The sequence below is a fragment of the Neophocaena asiaeorientalis genome, unplaced genomic scaffold, assembly GCF_003031525.2.
Source record: "Neophocaena asiaeorientalis asiaeorientalis breed wild unplaced genomic scaffold, Neophocaena_asiaeorientalis_V1.1 scaffold1058, whole genome shotgun sequence".
Classification (NCBI taxonomy): Eukaryota; Metazoa; Chordata; class Mammalia; order Artiodactyla; family Phocoenidae; genus Neophocaena; species Neophocaena asiaeorientalis.
In genome coordinates, this window is record NW_020175496.1 from 484,907 (window position 1) to 504,793 (window position 19,887).

Below are 19,887 nucleotides of genomic sequence, written 5' to 3' on the forward strand. Positions count from 1 at the left end.
ACGCTTAAAACCATTCCAGCTGCTTCCTATTACCCTCAGGATGGTGTCTGGGCTTTTTCATATGGCCCACAAGGCTGTTCACAATCCAACCACATCTGTCCCCAACCCCGGCACCCACAAACCTTAGGGGAAGTGAGACTTCACTTTGAAATCTCAGCGCCTCTTACTATGTGACCTTTGTCAAGCCACAGCCTCCATGGGCTTCGGCTTCCTTAACTGTGAAGGATATGGAGAGGATAATGCATAGATGATGGGCGTAAAGCCCTTGGTACACTTCCCCACAGGTGGTTAGCCCACAATAACTTGTACCTCTAAGTACTGGCGTCATGATTCTTATTATCGGTTCACTTTCTTCCCTCTTATTCCCTTCCTAAGGCAAAACCTGAGTTGAACTCCCCATCACATTTGAACCAGAATCTGTGGTTAATTCCAAAACAAACATCTCCAAACTCTGTCCCAAGAAAACTGTATGGAGCTGTTCCTGGGGCTGGGGAGGAATGGGATGAGGTCTGAATATTCTTTCTCTTCTCTTTACAGAATTGGAAGAGGAGAAGGGACTAGGGGAGGGAGCAGGTCAGAACAGACAGAAAAGGGGCTGGGACTATTGCAACAGTGTCTTCCTCCTCGTAGGCTGGGATCATTTATTACAGCCAAGAAAAGTACTTCCGCCATGTGCAGCAGGCCGCGGCCGTGGGCCTGGAAAAATTCAGCAGTGACCCAGTGCTGCAGTTCTTTAAAGCCTATGGAGTCCTCAGGGAAGGTAGGGACTCGTCAGTGTTGCCTTCTGACCTCAGGCACTAGCCCAGCACTAATGTGCTGGCTCCACCTGGATGCCTACTTCTACCCCAATCATGTTCCCATGGAAAAAGTCTTACACTCAGTAGCTAGATTCCCAGGTTAATCCACAGAATGTAATCCATATCTAGTTGACTTTTGAGACCTCAGAGACCTCACTACCCCTGCTCTGCACCTCAGTCTCCCTATCTGTAAAATGAGTTGGGAGTAAGATGACTGCAAGATTGTTGAACCAATCCCAGGCTTGGAAACTGAGAGCCAGTAGTGCAGAAAAAGGAGGAAGTGGTAGGTGTGGCCACAGGCAGGTGTGGGACAGGAGCAGGGGGAGAAGTGGGGCCCATGGAGGTGCGACTCACTGACATTTAGAAGGTCGTCCAGGGCGGGGGGCCAGCTGAGCTGCCCATGGCCAATGTCAGTGGACATGGAAGGATAAATATAGCTGAGCACCTAGCTGGGAATGCACAGAGGTCCTTCTTCAGAACCAACCTACAGGAATCCTTGTGCATACTCCTGGACCATGGAGCCAGCAGCCCTTTCAGGAAGCTTCAGTCTTCGGGGAACTTGGGCCACTAGTGACCTTTTGGACCAGTTAGTCCAAGTCTTGGGTCAGGTGGTACCAAGCCTTGGGTCAGCCCTGTGTCTGCCATGGAGCCTCCTGCCCTCTGAGCATGAGCCCCAGAGAATAACCACTTGGGCTGTCTTCACAGAGCGCATCCAGGATGCCATCAGCAGCCTAGAGAGCATCCAGAATCACCCAGATGTGTCCCTGTGCTCCATCATGGCTCTCATTTATGCTCACAAGTGCTGTGAAACCATCGGTGAGTGCAGCCATGCTCAGCCAGGCCTGGCCCAGTGGGGAAGAGAGAGCCCCACTCCAGAGATATAGCCCCTCTTGGGCTGCAGGAGGTGTGTGCGCCCGAGACTGCAGGTGCTGTGAGGAGTGGGTCCCCTCCCCTCCCCATGGAGACCTCAAAGAAGACCCCATGCCCAGGCCCAACTGAGTGGGAGCCGCAGGCAGAAAGCATGACAGTGGGAGGGGTCCTCCTTCCACATCCCAAGAGCTGGGGAGACACCCTGGTTTCCCTTGCCAAGATCTTGTCGAGAAAAACCAAGCCAAAATAAAAAATTCTGCCCCTCATCTGCACCTCTCTAGAGTCAGGAAGAGATTCTAAGAAACCACGTACAAACTACAATTTCCTCACCCAGAATGGATTGTGGGCCTGAGGTGGGGGGTTCAGGTTTGATCTGTTTGCCCAGCAAACTGCTGGGCACAGAGGAGAAAAGATAAATCTCAGCCAGCAAACCCAGTTCCAGGGCTGGGCAGCTCCTGTGGCATCACACGGGCCAGTGTTCCTGGTTCCCAGGCCCTGGGCTGTCGTGTAGTCAGCTCCGTGTGTTGAGGGAGGCCCAGAGCGTGGAGAGGCAGGGCCAGACAGACCTCCCCATCCTAACTTGTCCCCTTCCTCCTCTCTCTCGGATTCCCAGACCGAGACGCGATTCAGGAACTTGAGAGCAGCCTGAAGGAAATCCGCAAGACAGCCAGCGGGACTGCCCTGTACTATGCCGGCCTCTTCCTGTGGCTCATGGGCCGCCATGACAAGGCCAAGGAATACATTGACCGCACGTTGAAGGTCTCCAGCAGCTCCAGAGAGGTACCAGCCCTGGGCATTTTGGGGGCAACAGCCGAAGAAAGCAGTGTCCAAACACATCCTAAAGCGTGGCCCTTACTCCCATGGAGGGCCCTGGGGCTGGGGGAGGGCCACACCCAGACACCAACAAGACCCATGCTGGCTCAGGGTTTAGACAACTACACACTGGCCTTTGTCCGTAGAGTCCGATTGTAGATAGGTTTTGTGGCCTGCACTATATATTTTTAAAATCTTAAATTAGTTTGCTGACGTTTAGAAATCAGAAGATTTTTACCTAAAAGTCCAGATTTCTTGGTTCTTTTGAAAAACTAGATGAGCTGACTACACCGGGCCTGTATTCCTTCCTTGCAGTGATCTGCTAGGTGTCAGCGGTGGCTCACACAGAAGATCTCATATGCAGTGGATGTCATGTGCTGTAGAATTGTACTCATGGTAGAATTAGAAGCCTCAGTCTAAGCCATGCATCTCAGCAGGGTATATATCACCCCCAGCCCCCCAAGGGGGTGAAAATTGGTTCTTAGAGGATGGGGTGAAAAAAAACCTCACTGGTTGTATATAAAACACAGATATAAACACAGTACATAAATGGTATATCTGTGGTATTAAAATTTCTTGGAGGGGGAGGGAATGATTAGGGGAGAAATGACTAAAAAGTCTCCTTAGGAGGGCAGTAATGGAAAAGAATTGAGAAACCTGCTCTAGGCTGTGAGAGATGCTTAAGGGCAGGGTCTTCCAAGCACCCCTCTAACCTTGCCTCCTGGGCCTGGCCTGTGGCACCTGCCAGGCGAGGCGGGATGAAAGCTGAAGGGGAGCCACCAAGGCCCATGAGCTCAGTATGGCCACTTGCCCGCTCAGAGGGCATTCCCGGCTTCCCATGCAGGCTGGGCCCTGTGCTGGTCTAAGAAGTGGAGAGAGCTGGAGTGGCCCTACCCTGGCGCCCTGACCCCAGTGTAAAATAAACACGCAATGACAAGACAGGTGGTAGTGCCTCCATAAGGGGCAAGAGAACCATAGGGGTCATAGGGAGGGCCCCAACCCAGCCTGGAAGGTCAAGGAAAGCCTCCTACAGGAGGGGCCTCCTCGGCTGAGTTTTAAAGACTGGTGGTGGTTAATCAGATGAAGGGACTTGGTTTGGGGGGCGCGTACTGGGAAGGGCATTCCAGACGAAGGAACAAGAGGTATGAAGGCCTGTAGGGAGAGAGCAGGGCTCGCCTGGGATCTGGGAGCAGTGGTGCCCAGCAGGGCCTCAGGGAGTGGAATGACAAAGGGCGGGATGTGGGCAGGAGAGGCAGTCTGGATGGAGGCGATACAGGACCAAGCACTTCATCTTTCCCCTTGTTCTTATGCCAGGGCTACGTGCTCAGAGGCTGGGTGGACCTCAGCTCAGACAAACCCCACACTGTGAAGAAATCCATCAAGTACCTCGAGCATGGCATTCAGGACACCAAAGATGTTCTGGGGCTGATGGGAAAGGTAGGAGGGGCAAGAATGTCCCCACCCAGAGACCTCAGTCTCTAGATCCTCCAGCTGGTGGATGAGGAACAAAGGTCTGGAGAGCATCAGGGACTCAGAACAGCCCCGAGCCTGCTCCAGTCCTCCCTGCTACCTGCCCAGTCTTGAGTTTCCGTTGCCTGTGTGGGGTCTTCTTGGAGGCTAGGCTCCCTCAGCTCTGGCAGGCTTTGTCTCTTTGCCTTTTGTTTTCACCCACTGCCCCTTTTCTATGCATCTTTCTTTCACACTTTCTCATCTAACCTGTTAAATTCACTTAGTTGGCCATAAGAGAAGGGAGGTATGTGTTTTGTATTTTCTGACCTTAATTTAAATTGTTTCCTTTTTCTGATGTGGCCCTCGTTGAATCAATCTATGATGGAAAAACCATCCTCTTATCCTCTTCTGTTTGTATATCCTTTCTTACAAAATGAATACTTACTCATTAAAAAACCAGAAGTCTAAGAAGGTCAAAAGGTGATTTAAAATGGCATCCTTATCCCTACCACCCCCGAACAACCCATGTTAACATTTTAGGGCCATGTCTCCGAGTCTTTCTTCTACGCATTGGTTCGGGGTGTGCCTTCGGTGGTTTTCTGGGGAGCAGAGGCCATGAGGTTATCTCACAGGAGGTTTAGCAGGTTATGCCCTTGCGACCAACACTTGTGGAGAAAGTGAAAGAAGCAGGAGCGAGAACTTGGGCTGTGAAGCAGCTCCAGTGAAGGCCTCAGCCGGCTCTGCTTGGAATTATGGAGCTGGGATGGCCCTTCACTGACTCCCTCACTGACAAGATGCTGACTGTGTGACCTGCCCCTCGCGGAGGTGTGTGACCTGGTACCAGGCAGCTCCCTGCAGCCACGGGTGATCCCAGGAGGGAGACTCCCCCGAGAGCTGTCAGCGGCCAACTCCCCTTTTCCTGAATGAGGTCACACACAGCACCCACCATGGGGTGGGAGATAGTGTGGGTAGTTCATATAGTTGTAATCATAGGGCATCTTACCGTTTGGTCTCTTTTTCTTCATGTAAGGTTATATCATAAGCACGTGTCATTCTGAATGTCTGCGTAAAGCCAGGCCCCTGTTGTGTGGGCCTAATGTAATCTGCCGACCCCGCCTCCTGTTGTTTGGATATTGAGATTGTTTCTAGTTATACACTTAGAACGTTCTACAGTGAACACATTTATGCATATATCTTTATTTAGAATAATCCTCCTCTTGTTTTTAATAAGTCTCTTAATGGAGAGTTACTGTAAACTGAAGCCGTCCTTTCAGAGTCCAATTTCAAGCCTTTTGGGAGCATTGCCCCCTGCCCCTCAGGCATCTGTGTCATGACTCACCCAGGAGAGCCTGGTGGCTGGCTGCCTGCAGAGGCCATGACCCCAGCCTGGTGTGCCTTGAGAGCAAAAAAGCACCGCAGGCTTGCCGTGGGGAGGGGAGGGTTACCTGAAAACCCTAACCGACTCCGAGTTGCTGCACTGGCCCAGTGAGCAGTTTTCAGTGGTGAATTTTAGGAAAGTGAATGGGAAATGATGGGCCATATGTGGAATTGGAAGGTGCCCAGCAACTCCAGCTTCTCCGCTGGGGGTGGGGGCTGGGGAGGCGGGGGGGCCCTCCCATGACCTTGCTCTGTCCCAGGCCTGCTGAGGGCTCAGCCATCTCCTGGAGCCCCTGCCTTGTCTCTCAAGGAACCCAAGACGGCTGTGGACCCTGATTTGTCACTCTGAGTGATGGATCCTGCCCACATGTCAGGCTCTGCTCCTGTCCTGGTGGGGACCCTGACACCCCTCCATCCTTCGTGGGCACCAGTGGGACTCTTTTCTTTGGCTTTCGACAGGCAACGTACTTCATGATGCTGCAGAACTACTCGGGGGCCCTGGAGGTGGTGAACCAGATCACCGTCGCCTGGGGCAGTTTCCTGCCGGCCTTGGTCCTAAAGATGCGGCTGTTCTTGGCTCGGCAGGACTGGGAACGAACGGTAGAAATGGGACACAGGTGAGGAATGGGGCCAACCTACTATTTCCTTCCTTTGCTAGCCAAGGGGGCTAATCGTTCCCATCTTACACAGAGGCGAGATGGGAGCTGCTGTGTACTTGATGGAGTAAGACACAAAAGTCAGTATTGTCAACAGGAGTTATGAATAGTGACATTATGACATTGGGGGTGGGGGAGGAGAGGGAGGATGGACGTGAACTAGACACTTACCTGTCATAGCAGGAAGCCAACAGCAGAGACCTGCAGTGGAGGAATCAAGAAATAGGCCTGTCAAGAGGTCTAAGCATAGTGTTTAGGAGAGAGATGGAGGGAACTACCAAAGGAACCCAAAGCAACAAGAGTTACAGGGTAAAGAGCAGTTGTCTCTGAGGAGTGGTGGGAGGGGAGAGTAAAGGGAGAAAGGGACTACTGTATTAGTTACTTTTAAAAACTGTGGGTGTGATATGCGTTAATAAAAACTTCAGGGGACAAAGGTCATTGTTGCCTGAGAGAAGACTTTAGTAGCAAGCTGAGTGCATCCGGAAGACAGCCTAGGGTTCAGGAGTTATGCGGTCTGTGGAAGCCAGACGCCAAGTATAGGGTGATCCTGAAGCACTTTCACTGTGAATAGAGATAAAGATGGCTTCAGGGGAGGGATGTTTGATGGAGGGTTTTGTAGAATGGAATTTTCTAGATAACTGAAGCTTATCTCTTTAACCTCTAACGCTTTAACTATTTTTATTACAGTAATCCTAAAACGTACAGTACCAATTTTCTTCCTAAAAAGTGTTAGTGGACTACGTTTTTTTCTGAGTGACCATGAGTCACCACTACAAGTTTTTACTAAGTTGTGTGTGGGAAAAATAAAACAAAACACAAACATACCTCTTCCTTCCCTGTGGAGGGATGATAACTCCTCTGATGATAGCTGGAATTTGAGTCTCAGAAAGAGGTGCTGGTAGGAAACTGAAAGTGATTCCAGCCTGTGCCAGGCCTGGGCAGGTCATCAGCAGCCCTCTCTCACAGTTGACACCTGGCCGGTGTCCTTGGCAGGAGCTGGGTCAAGAGCTTGCTTTGGAGGCTCTGCCTTGGGCCCACAGGATACCTGGAAACACCTGGCTGAAGGCCTCAACCTTGAGTGTATGCGGCCTCCCTGCCCAGGCCCTGCCGCATCCACCTGCAGGGAGATGGTGTTTGGTGCCAGTGGGTTGAGTCCAACACCCGACACCTTCCCTCATGGAGGGTTTCCCAGCTCATAGAGTTCCCCCATTGCTCTTTAATTTTTTTTTTTTTTTCTGGCCACACCACACGGCATGCAGGATCTTAGTTCCATAACCAGGGATCAAAACCATGCCCCCTGCAATGGAAGCGCGGCGTCCTAACCACTGGACTGCCAGGGAAGCCCCTCCCGCATTGCTCTCTTTTTTTTTTTTAATCTTTATTGGAGTATAATTGCCTTACAATGGTGTGTTATTTTCTGCTTTATAACAAAGTGAGTCAGTTATACATATCCCCATTGCTCTTTAAATCTCTGCTCTCTGTAGGTGTGTTTCTCTTTTCAGCCCTAAAAATTGTTTATTTTTTCCTTCTCTCTTATTTTTCTCCACTGATACTAAAATAATTTGTCTCTTTCATTTAAAGAACCAGCTTTGAGTTTTGTTGATGCTATTATCTTTGTTTCCTAATTTATTAATTTCTGCTCTTTATTATTTTCTGCCAACTACCTCCTGTGGAGTTACTCTGTTGTTATTGTCTGACTCTTGAGTTGGATGCCTGGCCATTCTCAATCTTCTTTTAGAAGATAAGCATTTAAGTCTATGAATGTCCCTAGAGGTACCATTTAACAGTATCTACACATTTGGATACTTCAGTAGTATCTTCAGTATCTTTTGGTTCTAAGAATTTTCTAACATTCGTTCTGATTCTTTTTTAGTCCATACATCTTTTAAAAGTTTTTTTTAATTTCCAAATTATGAGGTTCACAGTGCCTTCAACTTCATCATAAATGCTTAGAAGTCTTTGACTGTTGACTGCGCCTAATCGTGTTGGAATTTTCTATGTCATTTAGAGTAACCGTCAATTAAGCAGAAGGGCCATTCCCTGATCAGGCTGAAAAATAGGAAATTTCCTGTAAAGAAATAGAATATTGGGACTTCCCTGGTGGTCCAGTGTTTAAGACTCCATGCTCCCAGTGCAGGGGGCATGGGTTCGATCCCTGACTGGGGAACTAAGATCCTGCATGCCACTCGGTGTGGCCAAAAAAGAAAAGAAAAGAAAAGAAACAGAATATAGAAAACTCCACAATATGATCAGGAGCTGCATCTTCCCAAGGACATATGATGGAAACCAAGGTTTCTTTCCATCTTACAGCTGCAGACTGCCCCCCAAGCACCTCTCTGGCCCCCCCGGACCTTGGCACCACGGTCATACCTGTGCTATTTGGGACATAATGGGCTTCTGTCACGAAGACACCCCCAAATATGTGACTTAAATAACATAAGATGTTATTCCTCTCTCAGGGAAAAGTTTGGGTGGTGGGCCAGGGCTAGGATGACAGCTTAACTCTGTAGGGTCCCAGGCCCCTTCTCTCTCATTGCTGTCCTGTTCCTAAGATGTTGCTCACATGGTCCACATTCCAACCAGCAGGAAGGAGGAAAGAGAAGAAATGGAAGGCATGCTGTAGGGGCACCACTGGATATATCCTGGGCACTTCCGCTTGCATCCTCTTGGGCAGAAATTAATCACATGGTCACTCCTGAGCTGCAAAGGGGGGCTGGGAAATGTAGTCTTTTCCGGTAGCCCCGTGCCCCAACAGTTTGGGGGTTCTATTATTAAAAGGAGAAGGGGAGAATGGATGTTAGGAGACAATCAGAAGTTGCCGCCACACCTTCCTAGCCTTGCCTCTGAACATTCTCAATTCACGTGGCTCCTCTTCCTATTTCAGAATCCTAGAAAAAGATGAAAGCAATATTGATGCCTGCCAAATTCTAGCTGTGCATGAGCTTGCAAGAGAAGGAAACATAACCACAGTAAGTTCTTTCAAGACTCGGAAGTTACGCCTTGAAACCAACACAGCCAAGGAGGGACCCCTCACAGCACCTCCACCCCCAAGGCATTGGGGGGGCTCCCTGGGTCTCAGCTCCCTGCCCCCTCCTCCATACTCCCTGCCAGGGAGGTCTGCTCTGGTCTGGTCTTTGAGCCACAGAGTTCCAAAGGCCAGCAGTGAGGCTAACTCTGGTTCTGCCACATGTTCCCTGTGTGACCCTGGGCAGGTGTCTCCACCTGAATGAGCCCCAAGATGCTCATCTGTAAAATGGAGATAATTCCACCCACTCCGTGAGCTTGTCACAAGGACTAAGATGACAGGTGGGACAACTGGGAACAGCGGCCGGTGTACTACAATAATTTGCTCCATGTTACCTGATAGAAGTCATGGTTGTGGGGGTTTTGCTTGTTTGTTTGGGGTTTTCTTGTTTGTTTTTTTGCCACACCACACGACTTGCAGGATCTTAGTTCCATGACCAGGGATTGAACCCAGGCCCACGGCAGTGAAAGTGCTGAGTACTAACCACTGAACCACCAGGGAATTCCCCACAGTTGTATTTCATATTTCAGGAAATGCCTTTTTTTAGGGAATGGTTGGAATTGCTCAGGTATTGACAGTACCAGGCAGTACCTGGCCCCAGACTTGCTCCTAAGCCTTGTAGTTTTCCAAAGAAACCCCAAAGAGCCCTCACATTCAATCAGAAGCACCTAGAATTCTTAATGAAAACCTCCATGCCCAGACAGCTTCTTATTTTCAAAAAGAGTTTGTGTATTCAGCTAAAACCCTGCCTTCTGAATAAAGACATTGCCTCTGCAGGGAGTGTGACATATCAAGAGGCTGTAAGGGGTCATGGTGGGAAGAGGAAGTTTCTGGTTCCATCTGGCCAGCTCTGAAATTACGGATTTTGTGGGGTGAGGTGAGGTGGAGGGCACCGTTCGTATTTGGGAGGAACCCTCAAAAAGGGCTCTACCACTGTCTCTGGGTCAGAACAAGAGAACAGGCATGTCCTCTGCTCCCTGAGACCCCAGAGCCCTGGGCAGGCCTTCCTAAGGCCTGGCCTGAAGGTTAGGCCCAAGGGCAATTAGCATTTAATTCTTCTCCTTCGTTCCCACCTCAAACTCTGGGATCTGCCCCTCGCCCCAGCTCGGGCTGCCCAGTTCTTGTCTTGCAGAAAAGATCTACCCTACCCCGGGCTTCTCTTCTGGCACTTCTTTGCAGCTGGGGATTAAAAACTCCCTACTCCCACATAGAGTGGGCAGAAGAGTCCATTGGAAAGAACACAGGCTTTGGAGTCAGTCAGCCACCTCGTTGGCTGGGTAACCTTGAGAAAATGACCTAACCTTTCTGACCCTTCATCTGCTGGACTGAAAAATTCGGGTATCTATAGTTACACTGACTTACAGGGTCGTTGGGAGCATTCAGTGGAATGACAGAGAAGAGCCAATGTGGTGACTCACGTCAAAATGGAGCAGGGGTTTGGGGCCAGGGACCTGCCCTGACCATTTGCTCCTGGGCCAGCCCAGGTGGTTTGCTGCCAGCCTGGTGGGCTGTGATGTGGGCACCATGACAGGTGGCTCCTGGCCCTGCCTGGGGGTGTCCCAAAGGGCAGCTGCTTTTCACAAATTCATGAACAGAGCGACAGTGCCAGCTCTGGGATGAATAATGTTCCTGAAAGCTCCGCCAATGAGGCTCTGAAGTAATACTGAAGCCTGGGCCCGCCCAAGGCCAATTAACTCTGAATATCTGGGGCTGGCTTGGGGGCCTGGGTGTTTTTAAGATCTCCCAGCTGGTGTTCACGGGCAGCCACAGTTGAGAACCTCTGCCCCACTCCCCTTTTATATACTGCCTTTGACATTGTGTTTTGTTCTTGTAGGCTGCCGAGCGTGTTAGAAATCTGATTAAGGCGCTGGAAACAAGAGAGCCCCAAAATCCAAGCCTGCATCTTAAAAAAATTCTTGTGGTGGGCAGACTGGTAAGAAGGTGCTCCCTGGTTTCTGAACGAGTGCTTCTTGTTATGTTCCCCAGGGGAGACCTGTGCTCCCTGGAAGCTCCCTGAGGACCCTGCCCCTCCCCTCTCTGGCTTAAACTTGGCCTCTCAGGCTGGTGGCCCAGACCCCGGGGCCACTGCCTGCCTCCAGCAAATCACTGAATTGTGGGCTCTGTAGCCTGCACCTACATGTCCTTCAAAGATGCTATGAAGATCACGGAGGTGAGGTCTAGAAGTGCTTTCAGAGAGGGAGGCGCCCTGTTTGGGGAAAGAGGGCAGTGGCACAGCTGTGGTACAGCAGAGCAACGCCCAGCTCTAACCTCAGGGTGCTGGAGCACCGGACTCCCATATCCTTTCTGTGGAAGAGACCTGGTGAGGCTGGCCTGCCTAGGCCTCTCTGATGCCAGGCAAGGTGCAAACAGACCAGGCTGCCAAACAATCTGTCTGTGTCAGACCCTTGAGCCCCAGAGCCAGATTTACTAGAAGGAATTGCCATAAGAACAGGGGCAGCTCTGGGGAGTCGAATGCCACTGGGATACCCTCTTGTCCTCCACAACTATGTCTGATTTTCTCTGCCTCATTCTCCACGTGTGGCAGGGAAAGTGGCTGCTCGCAGCCTTCAGAGCCACTTTCCATCAGTGGGACACAAAGAGTTTCTCTCATGCAACTTCAGTTTGTGAAAAACCTCCTGGTGACTCGTTGGACCAATGACTGTGGCCAGACAGGGGCTGGGTCCCTCAGAGGGCCTGCGGCTGGAGGCGGGTTCCACAGATGTGGCCAGCGGGGGGTCCTTTGGGAGGTGGACAGCTACCCGGACCCAGCTGCCTGGACACAGGGTACCTCTTGGGCTCTCCTGAGCAACCCCTAGTCCCACCAGAGTGACACGGCCGTGCTCAGACAGGCTGGCCTGACTGATTTCCCCATTCCCGTGTCTGTGCCTTGCAGTCTGGGAGGCACCAGGCGATTCTGCAGCTGGTGTGTAGCTTCCTCGAGCGAACCTTCATGGCCACATCCTCCTACGCCCACGTGGCCACAGAGCTGGGCTACCTCTTTATCCTGCAGGACCAAGTGAAGGAGGCATCTCTGTGGTACTCGGAGGCCATGAAACTGGACGAGAGCAGCATGGCTGCCTTGACTGGTCTGTGCAGGCAGGGCAGGGCGAGGGGTGGTAGGGCGGGGACTGGGAGCCAAGCAGGGTGGCTGCCGTGGGTCCAGAAGAGAGTGGGCTGGGAAGCATTCTCCCCAGAGTGTGTGTGAGTTTGGGGCTGCGTTGTATGATGGGGTGCCTGTCCACAGATCTACAAGTATAGATGTAAGAGGAACAGGAATTCTCGAAAGTGGTCAAAGCCATTCTGATCTACAGCCGACCTCCAATAGCCATACCCAGCCCATTACGCTCAGTCAGCCCTGCCTCCTCTCAGGCCTCACCAGGCCAGCGTGGGAGAAGGTTCTACTGCCAGGGCACCCCTCCCCAAAGCCTCTAGCCTCACCTCTGTAGACCCTCCCTCTTCAGGCCACTGAGCTGAAAGGCCACCAGAGTGAGCAGTTTTGAGAGTTTTACTTCCCTGTCTGTCCCAGTGCTTCCCTCCGGCTTTATCTAAATGTCAAATGCATTTTCCGGAGCCCGATTTTCATTTTTACACAAAGCCCTCAAATCGGTGGTATCTGGTGAATCCTGAAGCAGCAGTGTTTGATCTTAGTGGGGGCAGCCTCATAACCAGTGCTCCAGGCAGGCTGGCTTCTTGCCCTGGCTCTGAGGAGTTGTGGGCAAGTCACTTCTGTCTACACTCCAGGCTCCTTCCTCATCTGTGCGGCACAATCAAAAAAGCAATCCAAGTGACTGGTCTTGATTTCTGGTTCAATACGTCAGGCTGACTCATCCGTCATCACCTCTTCCTCCCTCCCCAAATCCCACAAAAGTCATGGGCGACCTTTTAAAAAGATAATGAGTCCCTGTAGCAGCCCCAGAAACAGGGAAAGGTGCCTTAGGTGGACCAGGAACTTTGAAGGACTTCTCATTTTTAGAAGATATAAAGCAGATTGCATCCAACAAGTGGAAACTCCAAGCAGGTCTAGAAACCCATAAGCCAACATGGGTTGGGGCAGCTAAAGAAATGAGTAGATCAGCTTTCCCCAAAGGGCTCCAGGAAAAAGAAAATTTTAAAAACATGAGCTCAGGGTCCCCAAAGGCTGGGAGCAAAACATGCCATAGGGTAGTCATTGAGATAACAGGAGGGTTATTGAGAGCCAGAGAATGGGATCAGGGAGGGTCTTACCAGGTGGTGGGGTAGGAGGGAGCAAAACAGAGCCCCCCCCCCCCGCGCCATGACATCCCACCACCATCAGGGACATGAAGGACCAAAAGACTTGGATGCCCGGCACATAGGCAAATCCCCCGAAATGTTCCTCCACCAGGCTGAGTCCTTCCTCACTTCCTCATTCAAGGGAGATCCCCAGCCGATCAGCCAAAAGGGAAGTCCATATACTCCAGCCCAGGCCGAGCCCACTCTTGTGTGTCCTGGATTCATCCATCTTATCTGGCCCGTCTGGGAAAATCAGTGACCCTAACAATTTGGGAAATCTGCCCCAGATGCTAATACTCATCACTCTTGTCCATTTATAAATCTACTAGCAGTTTGAAAAAGGGACCAAGTGGAACATGCAAAGCAGTGCCCATCTGAGGAGCAAAGTTAAGGCCAGATACAGAAAAGACTTTTTCCGCCAAACCCCTCCCATGTTGGCTGGCTCTAGAGGGTATTATGTCAGTAAGTAAAGAACATGCTACTAGGAAAAAATACAGAGAACAAAAAAGAGTTGCTGAAAATTTAACATATGATTATTGCAAAGTAAAAAATTCCATAGATGAGCCAAATAGTGGGATGGATATAATTGAAAACCAAGTTGGTAATTAGGAAGACAGAAATAATTGCACCACAATGGCCAAGGACTATCTTGTAAAAGAAGAATAGTAGGAAGAGAAGGGATTTGTCCTCCCAATATCAAAACATGTCTCAAAACAAGAGTAGTTAAGTCTGGACTTCCTTGGTGGTGCAGTGGTTAAGAATACCCTGCCAATACAGGGGACACAGGTTTGAGCCCTGGTCCAGGAAGATCCCTCATGCCGCAGAGCAACAAAGCCCGAGCGCCACAACTACTGAGCCTGCACTCTAGAGTCTGCGAGCCATAACTATTAAGCCCATGCGCCACAGCTACTGGAACCCGCGGGCTCTAGGGCCCAAGTTCCGCAACTGCTGAGCCCGCATGCCATAACTACTGAAGCCTGTGCACCTACAGCCTGTGCTCCACAACCAGAGAAGCCACCACAATGAGAAGCCCGTGCACTGCAACAAAGAGTAGGCCCTGCTCACCGCAATTAGAGAAAGCCCACGCACAGCAATGAAGACCCAACATAGCAATAAATAAATATTAAATGTTTTTTAAAAAAAAGTAGTGGAAGACCCAACGTAGCAATAAATAAATATTAAATGCTTTTTTTAAAAAAAGTAGTTAAGTCAGTTTGAGGCCAACACTGGAATAAACAAATAGATAAATGGGATAGAAACAGGTCTTATGATATAAATGACATTTCAAACCCATAGAGTTTCAATAACTTGTGATTGGACACCTGACTCTCCATTATGAAAAAAATAAAGGTAAATACCCATCTCACACTATCCTCAAAAATAAATTCCAGATGAGTTAGGTATTTAAACATAAAAATTAAATTGGACTTGGGTTTCCTGGGGGATGCTAAGCCTAACCACAAACTCAGAAGCTGTAAAGGAAAATATTTGACCAATTTGACTACGTAAAAACGTAAAACTAATGGATGGCAAAAGGCACAATAAAATAGTTAAAAGGTAAAAGGCGAACTAATGGAAAATGTAACAAAGACTATATATAAAGAGAATATAAATATATAAAGAGAAAAATATATATATGGAGAGAGAGAGAGAGAAGTCCATCCAAAGAAAAACAGGCAAAAGCTATCAGGAGGAAATTCCCAATAGAAAAGACCATTAAATATATAAAAAGATGTTCATTCTCCCTAAAAAAATTTTTTATATGTGAATTAAAATGAGTTACTGTTCACTCTTTAACGTGGTAAAGAGTGAAGCATGTTTGTGAGGTTGTGAGATAAGAAAGAACACTTTCAAATTCTTGGCAGGAATGTTAATACAGACATCCTTGGAGGATAAGTTGGCCTTATCTATCAATGTTTTAGATATGCGTGCCCTTTGACCCATCAGCTCTACTTCAGGAATTAGAACACACACAAATGTAGACCATGGCACTGTAATATTTAAACACTGAAAACAAACTAAATGTGAAATGAGGAGTCCTTCAGTAGGGCAGTAGTTAAATAAACGGTTACATCCACAGTGGAATATTATGTCATGATTAAAGGGAATGGGGTAGATTTGTATGAACTGATGGGAAAACATGGTATACGCTAATAACATATAAATGCTTCAAAAGATGTTTGGAGGCGTATACCCCAAACTGTTCATGTTGGTTCTTTCTAGAGAGAGACACAGCCAGAACATGAGCTAGGGATGTTTTCCTTGCCTTATGATATGAATTCTTTACCATGAGTGTGTGCCACTCTAAGTTTGTGAAGATGTCGGGAAGGGCCCCTGCCATCCACTCTCCCGTCCCTGCCTCTGGACTGCTGGACTGCTGGCTCTGCTGCAGAGCTGGCTGCTCATCCTAGTTTTGCCCCATCCCAGGGGTCATCTGGTGCCAGATTTTAGACGGCCACCTGGAAGAGGCTGAGCATCAGCTGGAATTCCTGAAGGAGGTGCAGCAGTCCTTTGGGAAGTCCGAGGTCAGAGCTCTCTGGGCACTGGGGTTGCTCCAGGATCGTGCCCTCCGCCCCGCCCTCCTCCCACCCCCAGTTTCCAGTAAAGCACCCAAGACAGCCCGGGCTTCTGGCAACTCTGCGCAGAGGGTGTTGCTTCCAAGACCTGGGCCTGCCTCCCACAGGTGCTGGTTTTCCTCCAAGCCCTCCTGGCTTCCAAGAAGCAGAAGGGAGAGCAGGAGGCCGCGGCACTGCTGAAGGAAGCGGCTGAGCTGCACTTCTCCAGCACGCAGGCCCTCCCCCTGAGCACCGAGTACTTTGAAAGGCTTGACCCCCTCTTCCTGGTCTGCATCGCCAAGGAGTATTTGGTCTTCTGCCCCAAGCAGGTTAGAGGAGAGTGCATCTTCATGGAGGCGGGGTGGGAGCGGGGTTGGTCCTGAGGACACGTCTGGACGGAGGCAGGACCTACCGGGCAAGTCACCAGGGTGCTTGAGCCTCTGGCAGTTGGGGAGCCCAGTGCTTTTCACACTTGCACGTGCAGCGCACCAGTCAGCCAGGGAGTGGGGCACAAGCCCTGCATCTCCCAGGTGATGCCGATGCTGCTGGTCCAGGTACCGCACTTGGAGGAGCAGGGCACTGGCCCCTGTGTCTGCATTTATCCTGGAGAAGAACTGGGCTCCCTTTTTGCCGGATGTCTTCTAAGAAGTATGTTGGTCTTTTCTTGTTTGTCTGGCTTTCTCAGACAGTCAAGATTCCTTGTGGGCAAGGATCATATCTCATACGCCTTAATATCCCCCCAGTGCCTTGTAATGTCATTCCACAAATATTTATTGAAGGCACTACCATGTGCCAGATGCCATGCTAGGTAGGGGGGATGAAACAGTGAACAAAAGGAAGTCCCCATTCTCGGGAGCTGATGCTCTTGCACTAGGTGGTACAGAGTGGATGGTATATACATGTGGAAAAAAGTAAAACACTGCGAGAGTGTTTTCTGAGCACTCCAGGAGTCTCCGTTGGAATAGGGCAAACTGCACAGCCAGACCCCCGTGTTCCTACAGCCCCGGTCACCAGGCCAGATTGTGTCTCCTCTTCTTAAACAAGTCTCTGTGATCTTGAATCCTGTAGTCAAGGCAGCACCAGCCCTGATCGACCCGCTGTATTTGATGGCCCAGGTCAAGTATCTCTCAGGTGAGCCTGTGGGTCCTCATGGCCGGCGGGGCCCCTGGGTGAGTGTCCGCAGGCTCCCTGCCTGGGGTAGTCCACACACACAGACCCTCAGGAGGCAGGCCCACTCCTTCCAGCCTCTAACCCCCAGACACCTTCCTGACTCCTCACCAGCAGGGGTCTCTCCAACACGCCCTTTTGCTGATAGCTTACTTCAGCAGTCCCCAACCCTTTTGGCACCAGGGACCAGTTTCGTGGAAGACAGTTTTTCTTCCACGAAGAAGCGGGGTGTGTCGGGGGTGATGGTTCAGGCGGTAACGCGAGCGATGGGGAGCGGCAGAGGATGCTTTGCTCGCTGGCCCGCCGCTCACCTCCTGCTGTGCGGCCTGGCTCCTAACAGGCCGCGTCCGTGGCCCAGGGGTTGGAGACCCCTGGTTTGCTTGATCTGTGCCAGGTAATAGTCACTGAACTTGATTACGTGCTGGTACTGCTCTGATCCTGGGGGACAGCAGTACTCAAAACAGGCAAAACTTCCACCATGGAGTTTGTGTTCTAGTGAGGGGACTTGTAGTATTGTTGTTAGGGCACGATTGTGCAATGGAGAAAATGGAAGCCGGGGAGGGCGTGCGGGGGTGCCAGGGTTGCAGTTTTTAAAAGGTGGTCAGGAAGACCTTGTGAGGAGGGGAGACCCTGTACCATTAGACTTTCAGAGCCTCCAGCAGCCAGAACAGTCCCCGTCCATCCTGTCCCATCTCAAGACCGAGATTCTGGAGGGAGAGGGAAAGGGGGAGAGCCCTCCGTGGGGGCCTGTTGTCCTCTCCGAAGTCCTTGCTCCCTTCAGCCTTTCACCCCCGTCTGCCAAAGGCTCCAGAATGCCGTGGCGTGCCTGTGTCCTCTGGCTCTGCATTGTGTGGGTTACACTCTGTCCAGAGCTCCCCGGTCTTCATCCTCGGCCCTCCCAGTGTTCATCCGGCAGCCAGGTTTGCCCACTTCTTGAAGGTCTCCTGGGTACAAGGGGAGGGCAGAAACCGCCCCCATCCCGACATACACACAGTGATGCTGGCAGCTGCCAGCACCTTTAGGGACAAAGCAAGGTCTCCAGCTGCTTAGGTTGTCATGGTGACATCTTCACGTTTCTGCAGCACAAGGGAAGGAGCAGGGAGTTGGGGACCCAGAAGCAGGTGTTCCCCACCAGCTGGTGATGGACCCCAAGCAGGAGCTGTTGAGGGACCTGGCTGCAGAGGGAGGAGGGCTCTCCCACCACCTCACTGTACCCCATTCCTGGGCTGCCACTGCCACCTGCTTAGGGCCAGCCTGGCTGCAGGGAGGCCTCTTAGCCTCAACGTGCCAAGGCATTCAGAGCTCAGCCTCAGGAGCCAATCGGCCTGGATTTAAATACTGACTTTGTCCCTTCCAAGCTGAGTGACTTATATCACTGAAGTTTCAGTCCTGCATCATAATACCAACCTTGCAGGGCTGGGTAGACATTAAACCAGCCTTTCTAAAGTGCTCTGCCTGTGTTGGTGCAGAGCAGGTGCTTCTTAAGTTGTGGCTATTATGGTTGCTGTTATTATTAGATTTTGTTCTGCCCTTAGGTGTGGGAATCGAGAGTTCAGTGTTCCCCTGAGCTTCCAGAGGGAGCAGTGAAGTAACTTAGCCATCTCCCTGAGGGTACAGAGAGAAGGGAAGTGTCACACCAAGGTTTGAATTTCCTGGCTTTTGTCTGGGTCAAGGCAAAAACTGTAGTTCTAATTTTAGGAAGAAACCTCTGAGTCAAGCAGAACAGAACTGGGTAAAATGCCCTATTGGGTGTTTCTGGGTAAAAGGACATGTAAAATTCCTTCTGCCTTTACATAGTGGGTCCTGAGATTCCCAAGGATCCCTGGATGTAGAGATTTGTTTATTATTTCTAGGAGAGTTAGAGAATGCCCAGAGCACCCTGCAGCGTTGCCTGGAGCTGGACCCCACCTCCGTGGACGCCTACCTCCTCATGTCTCAGATCTACCTGGCTCAGGGCAACTTTGCCATGTGCTCCCACTGCCTGGAGCTGGGCGTCAGCTACAACTTCCAGGTGGGGGTCCCCTATACCCTGTCACCTGCTCAGCATCCCACAGCCCAGCTAGCATCAGCCCCCACTTGGTTCAGGAGAGTAGCCTCAGGAGCTGCCTGTATCCCTCAGCCCCTTCTGCTGGCCCAAAGGCAGGAGCAGGCTCAGTGGGCTCCTGTGGCCTTCTCCCCTCTGGAAGCTGGAGCCCCACACTTTGCTTATGCTCCTCTAGGTCCGAGACCACCCCCTCTACCACTTCATCAAGGCCAGGGCCCTCAACAAGTCTGGAGACTACCCAGAAGCCATAAAGGCACTGAAGATGATCATAAAATTACCAATTCTGAAGATGGAAGAAAGCAAGAAGTTCCATGGGCCCTCTGTGCGGCCCAGCGAGCGGGTATCCATCTTACTGGAATTGGCAGATGCCCTCCGGATGAATGGGGAGCTGGTAAGAAATGTGCTGCTCTCTCCCCTTGGTTCTGGGGCATGCTGGAGGTCCAGGGTAGGCCTGGGAACAAGGCTCTTTGATTCTGGCTGATGTCTCCTGGTGCTTTATTTGAGCCTTTATTCATTTGGGAGCATCCCTCTCCCTTACCTAAAAGGCTTCAGTGGCTCCCATTGCCCTCAAGATAAACTCCAAACCCTACTGAGTCCTGCATGATCTGTCCCCTGCCTACATCACTGTCCCTATAAGGATCTGGGAGGTGGAGCACACAGGCCCACCAGGGCCACCACAGGTGGTTGTGCAGGTTGGGCAATGCACAGCTCCAGTAGATGCCAGTTACATCCCCTTGAAGTTTTGCAGTGTACAACCTGCTCAACTGTATGAGGCAGCCCTGGGACCTTGGAAGGTCTGGCTGAGCAAAGGCAGGAAGCACAAAAATGGGCAAAGAGAGTAACTTTGTTAGAATAATCAAGGGTACATATACAATGAAGATAT

General features: G+C 50.7%; 1 protein-coding gene across 1 annotated transcript in view; it reads left to right on the forward strand.

Annotated features, from left to right (window-relative positions):
* Positions 1–19,887, forward strand: part of TTC21A (tetratricopeptide repeat domain 21A) — a 30,432-nt gene that overhangs the window by 879 nt on the left and 9,666 nt on the right. The window contains exons 2-14 of the mRNA XM_024768958.1: positions 631–760; positions 1,503–1,613; positions 2,281–2,447; positions 3,795–3,917; positions 5,766–5,923; positions 8,847–8,931; positions 10,822–10,920; positions 11,881–12,073; positions 15,666–15,763; positions 15,922–16,122; positions 16,795–16,924; positions 18,814–18,971; positions 19,180–19,395. Coding sequence (XP_024624726.1) covers positions 631–760; positions 1,503–1,613; positions 2,281–2,447; positions 3,795–3,917; positions 5,766–5,923; positions 8,847–8,931; positions 10,822–10,920; positions 11,881–12,073; positions 15,666–15,763; positions 15,922–16,122; positions 16,795–16,924; positions 18,814–18,971; positions 19,180–19,395 — 1,869 coding nt within the window. The remainder of the gene's footprint in view (positions 1–630; positions 761–1,502; positions 1,614–2,280; positions 2,448–3,794; positions 3,918–5,765; positions 5,924–8,846; positions 8,932–10,821; positions 10,921–11,880; positions 12,074–15,665; positions 15,764–15,921; positions 16,123–16,794; positions 16,925–18,813; positions 18,972–19,179; positions 19,396–19,887) is intronic.